This window comes from Stegodyphus dumicola, chromosome 3 (genome assembly GCF_044657685.1).
Source record: "Stegodyphus dumicola isolate Sdum_Otavi_A_Nest chromosome 3, ASM4465768v1".
Lineage (NCBI taxonomy): Eukaryota > Metazoa > Arthropoda > Arachnida > Araneae > Eresidae > Stegodyphus > Stegodyphus dumicola.
In genome coordinates, this window is record NC_140770.1 from 269,382,869 (window position 1) to 269,395,167 (window position 12,299).

Genomic DNA, 12,299 nt, shown 5'->3' on the forward strand with positions numbered 1-12,299 from the left:
AAGCGGTAAACAAGGGAAATTAATATTTTGTTTTCGTACTTTTTCGCATTCCGATACAATGCTTCATGTGTTCGTGTCTCACCGGTGCTTTTATGGATTTTAGCTTCAATTTTAATTTTAAGTTCACAGTTTGGTTTTAAATTATTCAAGATTCTCATACAAAAAGCTTACTTATTTTTACTTACTACTTCACTACACCTTTTCCTTAGGTAGGATAATCAGGATTACTTTTCCGAATTTACTCAAACTTTATATACATACATATATGTAAGAATAAGCTATACAACATATCTGATACAATTCATGTACAGACTATAGCCCCATTTTCAGAGAGTTATTGGACAGCCTAAGCAAGCAGCCTAAACAACTTACTTAATAAGAACACATTATAAATATTTTTTCTGCTCAATAAATATAACATAATCAATGAAACTAAAATCTTAAGCGAAGATGAATTCCGTTTCTGTGGTCACTTGCTATACAATAAGCATTTCAAGACCATTTCTTTCTCCCAAACCGTAACTCATAACCATGGCAACAACTGTTGCAGATGAAAGGTTGAATCCTGCAATTTGCTAAAATCTTCTAGTTACCTGGGCCCACCAGCGGCCGAGCGGTAAAGTCGCTGAACACTGGTAGTTCGGTCCCAGGTTCGAATCCCGCGAACGGGCTGGCTGCATGGGCGTTTTTGTGGTTTTCAACATGTGTAGCGTGTATACGAGCCAGTTTCCCTTAGAAAGTCCTCCACGAAGGCATCCCTCCCCTTAGGCAGATAGCCCTAGTGTGCTTTGCCATAATTAAATACACACACACACACTTCTAGTTACCTCTATGCGGTGATGGTGACAAGCATGACGATCGTAAATGAGGAGAGGTTCTCTGTGATCCTGAAATGCCTCTTTTACAGCAGCAGACAATAAAAATATAATGCGCGATTTGAAATAGAACAGGCGAGAGAAACCATAAGATTACGTTGTTCTTATAATCCGGTTAAGGGTTTTATGCCTTTAGTTAGTTTGCAAGCAATAATTGTAGAATTATCAACAATTTAAAAGTTGTTTAAGTGCTGCTGAGCCAATTTTTTATTTATTATTTATTTAATTATAGCAGTCATATTCGTTTACATTTTAAACTTAGCAGAATAGAGAATTAAGTCTTTCTGCTCCTTCAGTTTCTTTTTGTAGAGTGGGACCAAAAGAAAACTTTTAGTTTTGCGTACCGAAAAATCTGCCTTCTTGCCTGCTGGCCGAATTACTTTTTTTTCAGTAGAAACTGTAATTTTAATTGTAAATTTTTTAAAAATTGTTTTAACTGTATTTCGTGTTTTATGTTTTCCTACATCTTTCAGTTTTAATGAAGACATTTTGAATTTTTATGTATTTTTGCTTGCTATGATGTGAGAACTGACTTAATTGAATGAGAAATCTATCTCTAATGAAATTCGAGGAAATAAGTTCAAATGGAGAGCAGAAAAAAATGCGTATAATTTAATGTTACCTACAAGGATGTCATGTGGTGTGTATATCAGCTTTTTCTATATACGATCTGTTGCAGTAACTACAGCTATAAAAAAAAAGGTATCTGCATGTTAGTATATTTACCAATAAGCATGCTTTCTGTTGCAAAAATTTCTCTAGTAATGCTCAGGAATTTTGAATTGGCAAAAGCCTTTTTCTCTTGCCATTTTCCAAATCTTCTCCCTGGCTAATTCCTTCTTCATGTACATTCGACGCTTCTTTGCACGTGAGCCACGTGACATCGAGACACGTGTTGATCCGCTTCTCCTGCAAGTTGTTTTCCCGGCAGTTGTAGGACTTCGCCAACCTGTTGCCATGGGAACCTCGAGACCCATCTCTTCCAGCCAGTAATCTAACGCATTTCGGTATTTTGGACGGACCGGCCATGTTTATCTCAAAGTACATTCTGCTCAAACGTGAGTTTTTTTTTTTACTTTATTTGCCGAAGGGCGTCTTTTTTTGCCTACGTTTACTCTAACTTATTCTCACTGTGATATGGATTCGGAAAACGGCTTCTCAGAGCTTTCAGAATATTGAGTTTGTAAATATGATGCCATAATGAGCTGTTCGAAGAATTTAATTTTAATTTTATCGCTCCTAAAGAGGCAAATGGTTTGTTCTTTGAAGGAGCAGCGATTTATATCTGCGGTAAACTGGTTTTACTTTCTAAAACAGTAACTAATATTTTTAAGATCACCAGCTTATGGAAAGCAATAAAATGCTTTTGTGAAGTAATTGCTAAGTAATAATTTTATGCTCTTTATTACATATAATGCTGTAATTGCTCACCAAAATTTGTTGATCGCCTCATTTACATTGAGAAATTACAAATTATTTTTTTCTGATGGATATGTGCATTATAAAAAATAAGAATAGGGAGGAAAGCGAAAGAAAAACGCGCGGTGTTTTAAAACCTCTAAGGTAAGACAATTCTCATTAATGTTAATGAATTCGCATATTTGTATTGGAAAATAATTTTCTTCATCTGTTTTATTGGTATTTAAAGTCTGTCTGTCTTAGGATTCATCTGTCTTAAAGGATTCATATCAATATTTGTTGGATAAAAGCTGCTGCGGGATCACATGACAATGAGTTGGGGGATCAGTTAGCAAGATAGGCTGATTAAAATTATAACGCAGAATATATTCCCATTCTTTTGCCTAGATCATATCTTAAAATGTGTGTCTTGACAGCCTCAGTAAAAAAATCTGATGTGGATATCATATGAGTTCGTTGTATATGGCCAATTAAATCATTCCCATTTTTTGCTGCACTTCATTTAAAGGTATTTCTTCGACTTATTCTAACTTAATTAACCGATTCCTCAAAGCAAGATGAAAATTACATCAAAAATTGCAAATTTTGAAATTAAACATCTTGGTCCTATAGGAGTCAATCTTCTTATAATTTTATTTTTCTTAACGAGTATAAAACTTTTCCAAATTTCCCAAATATAATTTTCCAAATATAAATAATTAAAAGTTAAATTTCGGAATTTATACAAAATTGTTTTTTTAATTTGACATTGCCGAAAAATGAACATTTTCGTCTTTTAAAACACTTCTGTAACTGGAACTATAAGACTACGACCAACAGTTGCGAAATTAAAGGCCGAATAAGGTCTTTTAAGGCAGCAAAAGGGCTATATATATATATATATATATATATACATTTAGTACTGCTAATTGCAATAAAAAAAGCGAGTGATCGTTTTGAGTTATGCATACATACGTATGTATGTACGTAAAGGTGTAGAGACATTAGGATATTTTGGAAGCAGAAGACGTGAAAAATGGACAATGCCCTCTCCTAGACTCGAACCATGGGCTTCTCAAATACGCGCCGAGCATGCTGACCATTGCATCACGAAGGCATGCTAAGAAGGCGGGAGAAATATCTTATATAGGTGTCACGAAAAAATCCATTTTATTGGTTAAAAGATTCCTTTATTCTGTCCGTACTATGCAAAAAAAAAAAAAAAAAAAAAAAAAAAAAAAAAAAAAAAAAACACATCACCCAAATGGGTTCGAGAGAGGTCAGAATGGATATTTCCATTGAAATGTGATACCCGAAATTTTTCTGGATTACAATACTTCTTTACTTCGTACAAGAAAGTAAAAACGACAAGAAGAGTAGAATATTTGTGTGCAAGGCAGATGCACCTTTAATTATCTAGCAGCTGCTGACCTAGATTGCAAAATTTTTATCTCGTAGTTACCAAGATACATAAATGGACGTGGTCCCTTAGCAATGTTTTGCTACAAATATGGATTTACCAATGCTGATCATTGTGTCTGTGGGGGCACTGAAGCTCCAGATCATTATATAATGGAATGCCCCTTAACCATACAATATCACATTAAATCTTCTGCAGATAATGTCATTTCTTTTAGAAGATTCATTATTAAATAAAAACATATAGCTCTTAAAATTTGTAAAATTATGAACCGATTTCCTGCATTGGGAAAATTCATTTGTCATCCAAGTTAAAAATATAGGTAATAATAGCATATTTACATCTTTTAAAATTTTATCATTTTATTTTATAAGCCCAGAGTAATTTTCTTTTATGAGGATAATATGAAATGGCTTTAATATTAAGACATTATGGCTTTTGCATAATGTTCGATTTTATGAATGTTTGATTGCACTTTATGGACTTCATGAAGTGTGGAGTTTATAAACATTTATTTTACTTTTAATGCAATTGCATTTTATTTTAATTCTAGTTATTATTCCTCTTTCATGTATATATGTTTCAAATTTTTATATTTGAATTGTACATTGAAATATGAAAAAAAAATGTTGCTATTAAAAGCTTTCAGGTTTTATATTGCCCCCAAAGAGGCATGTTTTTAACGTTTTGTTTATTACCTTTATTTATTAAATATCATGTTTTTCGCACTTAAACTGTAAAATTCAATTCAACAGCAATATCGCAAAATAATTTAAAAACAGCATATCTTTAGAATTTCCGATATACAGTCTCTCGGGCTAGTGGTAATTTTTTCCCTCCGTACGGTGTTGCCATTGCTTGCTTTGAAATAATCGGAGTTTTTTAATCAGAAATTCGTTAAAGTTTTACAAAATATGAAATGGACAATAAAACTATTCAAATTTCCAGTTTCCAAATTTGGGCTTCCAGATGCCCATACTCGAGTGGAGGACTACGTTGTACAAAATTTGATGTCTCTAGGTACCGTTGTTTTTTCACATTGCGATAAACATACATACATTCCTGTAGATTCTTCATTATTTAATTCCTTTAGATATAATGCAGGGCTCTAATATTTGGTGGCAATAATTTGAAAAGTGAAACACGGTTTATAGTGAACCAACAAAATGCCAAAACGAGATTAAGAGTCCTTCTGGGCAAATTGCCGTTTGGGCTAAAAATATAAATCAAGTTAATGATAGATGTGGAACACCTTTTTAATCATTGATAAAGACTAAGTGTCTCAGTCATCGTCAAATTAAGTAAACTGTGGTGTATTTTAATCTTTTTATGCAAATAAGTTTGAGCTGCGCATCATGTCACTTTCGATACAGTTTTAACTAAAGAGTAATAGTAAAATGTATGTTTTTTGCGGACTAATTTATTTAATTTGTAACATTAAAAAGGAAAAGTCTCACGGAAGCTTTCAGAACCAGAGAGCAAGATAATTAATTATATAAATAAATATAAATTATAAAATAATAATAATTAAATAAACTGATAAATAATAAATCATTAAAAATAAAGTAAAACAAATGCATAAATAATTACTCAAGTACAAATAAATGATAAATATGTCATAAAATTTGAATGACGTAAAAAACTGAAATAGGGAAAACTAGAAGTATTAAGACTGAGTATGAAAAAAAGGTAGATAAAACAGAACAATGTTTCAGTTCATTTAAGATTTCATTATTTATTATTATTTTATAATATTAAATACACGTACATATATAATTGCAGATAATTCGTGTAGCATATTTAGTTTCATATATATAAAAGAGTAGATGAAGATTAGTTTTATATATGTAAAAGAAATAATTATTTCGAAGACGTTTAGTACATAAACATTCAAGAATAAATGTTATTAAATGTATATCCGTCGATGCGGGAAAGATCTGTTCAAATGGCTACCAACATCCAGTTCAAAATGAGCAGGCGCCCACACATTAACTTGGAAGCGTTGTTGTGCCACGGGGGACCGCACACCGTGGGGTGTTTTCTTGAGCCCACAAATGCTGATTCTGGTGATTGACTACGCCATGCGTATTGTGTGTGTCCTCATCCGTGAACAACACATAAGCTGGGAAATTAACATTACAGGTACTTTCTTGCAGAAACCACTGTGCGAAATGCACACGTTCAAGATGGTCATCCGAGAGCAGTAACTGAACCCTTTGGAGACGAAAGAAGTGGAAGAACTTGGCGTTCAAGGCACGCTGGACACTGGTACGAGAGATTCTTAATTGAGAGGCGATGGCACATATGCTAGTCCTTGGACAACCTATCCACCTTTTTCCCTAACGACCGAGCGAGTCGATCGTGGCCTGTCCTCACTTGTCCTGGCATTTCTTAATGATCCTTAGTCGCAAAAATTTTGTTGCAGACCTGCAAACAAACTGTGATGTGGTTGATGTTTTCCGGTAATCTTTCTCGATAAATTCATGCAGCAGCTCGTTCATTACCCTCAGCTATGATGTACACTACTGCATATCTGGCAGTTCTACGATCCTATAGCGTTCCATGCTCTTCGTTTAGTGCCTACCGCTCGAATGAGGCAATCCTCCCTTTTCACTAGCACTCGCCTGTACAGCACTCCCTGGCTGCGTACAGTAACATTTCTAGGCCTGAGTTCCTGTGCAATTCTTAATCCTTATGATGTGCTCTACCTCCCCCAGAAGTTTCTGGCAACATTTACGGGACACCCTGTATATAGTGCTACGAAATGCCGAGCCATGGTAAGATAGCTTCTCGGGTTTAGGGTTGCCAAAAAATGGCCAAAAAGTTCAGCGTTGACAGATTTTACACGAAATTGTCCATTTGGCGACAAAATTGGCGATATACCATCGATGGAACGAGAATATTCTAGAACGAATTCTTAACAGTTTACCCCAGAATATTTTCGAAAGCGAGTAAAAGCTATATAAACCCTGCCTGTACGCAGAGTAGCGGTGTATCGGGAGTTTTATCATTAAGAGTATCTTGAGAGTTGTTGAGGTCGAGCTTGAGAGATCGACCTAGTCGGGAGCTATATTTAGTGTTTAGCCGTGAAGCTGTCTTCACCGTTATAGCTTGATCCCTGGAATGCTTTGTTGCTGATTGTTTGAGCGTATTTATCGTAGTTTCTCGACGAATGTAAGCGTGTCTGTGTGAAATACTGGCGAATAAATTGCGTTTTGATTCTTCGTCAAGTGTTGCTATCAATCACCCCAAGTCCACGAACCCGTAGAACGCAACAATATATTTGATGTATTCCATTTATTCCTTTTTTATACGTTATGCAATGTAAACGTACCTAACTTCGTGATATGACAGGTATTCATCACAGAGTAAAACATATACTGTACACTAAGTAATCTTTAATCAAATCTTTAATCAAAACATGGTAAAGATATCACTGTACGATGAAAAGCATTTCTAGCGATAATTATTACCGTGATGATGTGTTAACCCGCTTTGCATTCAAGTGATCTTCGAAGATATAATCTGTATGTTAACAATCTCATTTTGTAATTGTTATATACATGTTTCAAATATTTCAAATTTTATATTATTTGCGATTCTTTTACCATAGCAGCACAGCTTCAAATGAAATCCACTCTCCAAAAGTGCTTTTTACTTCCTTGTACGAAGTAAAGGAAGTATTGTAATTGTGACAAATTTCGGATTTATCAACTAAAATGCGCATTTAGACTGATCTCGAATCTATTTGAACGATGCTTTTGCATAACATCTGTACGTACGAACAGAAAAAAAGACTATTTTTTTTTCCAAAAATGATTGTAAAATGGATTTAAAATCGATTCAGATAAGGTTATATACTATATATATGTAGAGTTGTACTTTTGGCGGAAGATAAAAACAATCACGTTCTATTCATGGCCGAAAATACCGCTGCATAAGATGAATGGAAATTGCGACGTAGTGGAATGACCGGCTGGAATTTGGGAAGAAGCACGACCCATCTTGATAGTTAAACATCATTTATTTTTGGATAACGAATTTCTCAGCCCATACCTTCATAACTGGTAGAAGATTAGGGGTGCTAAACACGCCCCATGATTTTGATATGCAATTACATTTTAAGTAATGGCAAATAGCTAGCAGAGGCAGAGCGACACCCTGTCAGCGGGCAGGCGAAGAGACGAAAGAGAGAGCCTTAGACAGCTCTATATTACCGAGCTATTGCAGGTGCAACGTCGCCGGTTCCTTATCTCGGATGAGAAAACGGAGAAAGTAAAAGTGAGATGGGTACCAAAAGGAAAAAGGCCAAAGGCATCTAGCAGGTGAACGGAACTTGACAAGATGAAGAGAATCCGAACGGATCCTTCACAATTCAGAGAAACGACAAATGCAAAACATGGTTGAAAATGCTATATAACAACAACAAAAGTTCAATACTACTATAAAACTACACAAATTCAACCCATAAAACAGAAAATCAATACACAATGACTATTACAACATCATCAATTAGCAATCCAAACAACTTAGAGTACAGCACTGTCTTTATCAGATAAAATGAAAGAAATTACCGCCTCCAATTGAGGAGCAAAAGAAGAAGCAAAAGTCTCATCCCATGAAGGTGTGAGCAGCCAGTGGTTTTATGTTGCGGTCTTCATTGAGTATTTCGTAGTTGAAGACTTGGGAATAGTTCACATAGTCACATTGGACAGTTTTAGAGAAGAATTTCTCATTTGTTCTTTTAATAAATTCTGTGATGGTTCCAAGCTTAAGATCTCTATGAAGAAGTTCATTTCGGATGAGAAAGTCAGCATCAGTGATAATACGAAGAAATTTATTCTGCTCTATTTGAAGTTGATTTAATTGTTTAGTAGAGGCAGGATTCCAAGCTGGAGATGCATAACAAAGAATAGGTCGGATACAAGTAGTATAAATATGTCTCTTGGTTCTTAGGCTAAGGTTAGAAAATTTTCCAATGACTGGAAGAAATCTGCACATAATTCCAATTGCTTTATTTTTAACATTCTTAATATGGTTGGTCCAAGTGAGATTATGGTTAAGAATCACTTCTAGGTATTTGGCTTTTGTAACTAAGGGAACAGGCTCTTGAAAAAGGAAAAGTTCTTTAAACTGAATGCGTCTTTTGTTTTTGCGAAGGATTAAAAGCTGAGACTTACTGGCGTTAATTTTAACTCTCCAATTGGTGCACCAGTCCTCTACAGTGTAAAGAAAATCTTCTATTTTATCAGTTGCATGATTAGCGTTGATAGACTTGATGGCTATCGCCGTATCATCGGCGTAGCATGCAAGAAGAGAGTAGTTGACTAGTCCAGGATGAGGAAAGTCTGAAATACAAAACAGGTAATGAACCGGTCCGAGGATGCTTCTTTGTGGGACACAAGATCTTATAGGTCTCAGAGTAGAGGTTTCATTGCCTAGTGAGACGAAGAACTTGCGATGGTGCAAAAAGGAATAAATCAGGAGAATTAATTCTCTAGGCAATCCAAGGTTGATGAGCTTAGAAACAAGTCCCTCATGCCAGACGCGAATGCAGTTAGTAGCTATTTATACTCGGTAGATAAATACGCACAGTTAAGCTGCGATTGGTTAAGTTTGGATTTTAGTTCCCTTTGCAAGCAGCGTTATGTAACGTGGAAAGATCTCGAATTTGAGAGAAAAGATGAACTTGGAGAGAGGGGAGAACATAAAATTTAGAATAGGCAGTTTTGAGGTTGCAAATTATTTCTTAACGTAGCCATCGTTAAGAAATAATTTGCAACCTCAAAACTGAGTACTATTATGTGTTACACACACACATATATATAAGCACTCACTTTATTACAGAGCTCGGTGAGCTCACTTTTTTTACTTTTATGTGTTGGTAAATTGTGCATTTTTGACTTGATTATGTTGTTCTTATGTGCCGGTTAAGGTTTTATGCCTTTAGTTAATCTGCATGCAATAGCTGTAAAATTATCAACAATTTAAAAGTTGTTTAAGTGGTAATAAGCCTAACGTGGACGCCATTTGTTTGCATTTGAAACACTTAGGCTGCTATCACACGTCGGTTTGTTTCGGAAGAACAACTGTTTGGAACAATTTTTCTGCTTTGTCACAAAAGCCAATCCCCATAGATCGCTTTTGGGTTAACTCAGGGTAAACTGGTTCCCCATTACAAACAAGCTGATAGCATTCCGAGCTGATAGTTGATTGGTAGAAAACGAACAACTTGCAATTTTTTTGGAAAGGAAAGGAAAAGTTGCACGTCTTTCTTTCAATAGTTAACCAGGCAGAAAAATTGTCCGAAACAGTTGTTCGTGTGAAACAAATGCCGTGTGATATGGGCTTTAGTAGAACAGTGAATTCAGTCAGTCTGCGCACCAAATTCAGTGTCTTTTTGCCGAAAGGGATCAAAAGTAAACTTTCAGTTTTATAGCACCGAAAAATCTGTCTTCCTGCCCATTAGCCGTATTGCTTGTTTTTTCATAGAAACTCTAATTTTAATTCTAAAAAAAATTTTTTTAACTGTTTTAACTGTAGTTGATGTTTCATGTTTTTCTGTATTTTACAATTTTTAATGAAAATGTTTTGAGTGTTTATGTATTTCTGTCTTGCCGCGAAGTGAGAACTGAATTAACTGAATGAGAAATTTCTAATGAAATTCGAGGAAAAACGTTTAAATGATATGCAGCAAAAATGTTATGTATAATTTAATAGACCGTACAAGGAAGTCATGTGGTGTCCACATTAGTTTTATTCCTAATATGCTAATGTGTTTTTCTCAGTTATAATCATTAGTATTAGGCAGTTATTTTTACCTAATAATTTTTTTTATTTAATATCTCATATAATTTTTAATGTAAATGTAACAAAGCAATATATATTGTTGTAGAAATATATAGATGACGTAGATACGTATAATGTTGAATCCGTAATGAACAGCAAGAATTTTGATTGCGTTGAATGTTGATCCGTATTGAAAAGTAAACTGGCAGCCGAGGCAGATTAAATCTTCATTATTTATTTCAGTAAATATGTTGTCGCCACAAACAACTTAGGACATTACTTGTGTCTATTTCAAAATGTTTACATTTTTGATAGCTTCGGAGTAAGAAGAGAGCAGCGAGCCAAAGTGTAGAAACAAGAAAGTTGTGTTCGGAATGAAAACTTAATTCGGTGCATTTGATTGGACAATTAATACTGCTGTAAAATTATAATTAGCTGTTTAAATTTTAGTTCCATTTACAACACCAGCGTTATGTAAGAGCCACATGGCATGGATTACTCTCAAAATGGCGCAAAGCAGAAAAAGACACTATATTTAGGATAAAAAGGGAAAATATCAAATTAAGTATGAAGGTATTATTGCGAATTTAATTTATAATTTATTGGGTCAAAGTGCATTAGTCCAGAATGAATATTAATTTCGTTTTGGCATTTTGCGTCGAAAACTTTAAAAGTCTGAATCACTTTTCAGATTGTTGCCACCAAATATTCTCGCCCTGCATTTTATTTAAAGATATTAAATAATGAAAAATCTGCGTAAATGCATATATATTTCTCCCATTGTGACAAAACAACGGTATATAAACATAAAACCATCCAATTTTGAATGATGTAATCCTACTTCAAATATGGGCGTTTGGAAGCCCAAATTTGAAATTTAGATTTTGTTTTATTATCGATTTCATATTTTGTAAAACTATAACGAATTTTTGATTAAGAAACTCAAGTACTTCAAGCAATGGTAACGTTGTATATAAAAACATTTTTATCTCCAAAGCGCGAGACTGTGTATCGGAAATTCTAAAGATATGCTCAATTTAAAATTATTTTGCGATATTGTTCTTGAACTGAATTTTATGGTTTAAGTGCGAAGAACATTATATTTAATAAATAAAGGTAACACGTAAAGTGTTAAAAAAAGTCCCTTTGGGCGACATTTAAATTCTGAAACCTTTCAGATTTTTTTTTCTTCATATTTTGTATGTCACATAAATATGTTTTAGGAGATAATTTATAAAAATTTGGTATTTAGATAACACAATTTTTAAAAAATTTAACCTTCACACGTGCATTCCTTCTAAGGCTATACAATACATATAGTTTGCTTGTTTGTACAGCTTCAGTGTGCCATCGTAAAAGTCAGTGGAAAATTTAACAATATTATTGTTTTCTGAAAGTTTGTCAAAAATCTTTTTTTTCGGGGGGGGAAGCATCTGCCAGATTTAGTTAATGAAGAGGATGGTTGGAAAATAATTCCACTGTTAGTTGCAATAAATTGCTTGCAGATTGTTGCATTCTGCGAAGGGGCAAAAAACATGCAATAAAAATTATTATCTTGTCTTGTTTTTTTCCCTAAAGTTCTGAACTCTTTTAACATCCGATCTATGATTCCTTTGTAAGAAAAAGGAACTAATAGATTTTCGAAGATTCTTTTACTTAAATAGTAGAAAATATTTGAATAGGAAGCAATTAAATATTTTCTACTTTTCATGTCGTGAATGGAAAATAATAGCTGTTTTTCAGGCAGAAACGTCTTGTAAAATGATGTTCACAATCAAAGTAAGCAAGCTTCGTAGTTTTTTCTACAGGCATTCAAA

The 12,299-nt window shown here is 34.2% G+C and overlaps 1 protein-coding gene across 1 annotated transcript in view; it reads left to right on the forward strand.

Annotated features, from left to right (window-relative positions):
• The first annotated feature begins 1,829 nt into the window (after positions 1-1,829).
• Positions 1,830-12,299, forward strand: part of LOC118198831 (glucose dehydrogenase [FAD, quinone]-like) — a 100,167-nt gene continuing 89,697 nt past the window's right edge. The window contains exon 1 of the mRNA XM_085814128.1: positions 1,830-1,933. Within this exon, the coding sequence (XP_085670254.1) occupies positions 1,903-1,933 (31 nt within the window). The 5' untranslated portion in view covers positions 1,830-1,902. The remainder of the gene's footprint in view (positions 1,934-12,299) is intronic.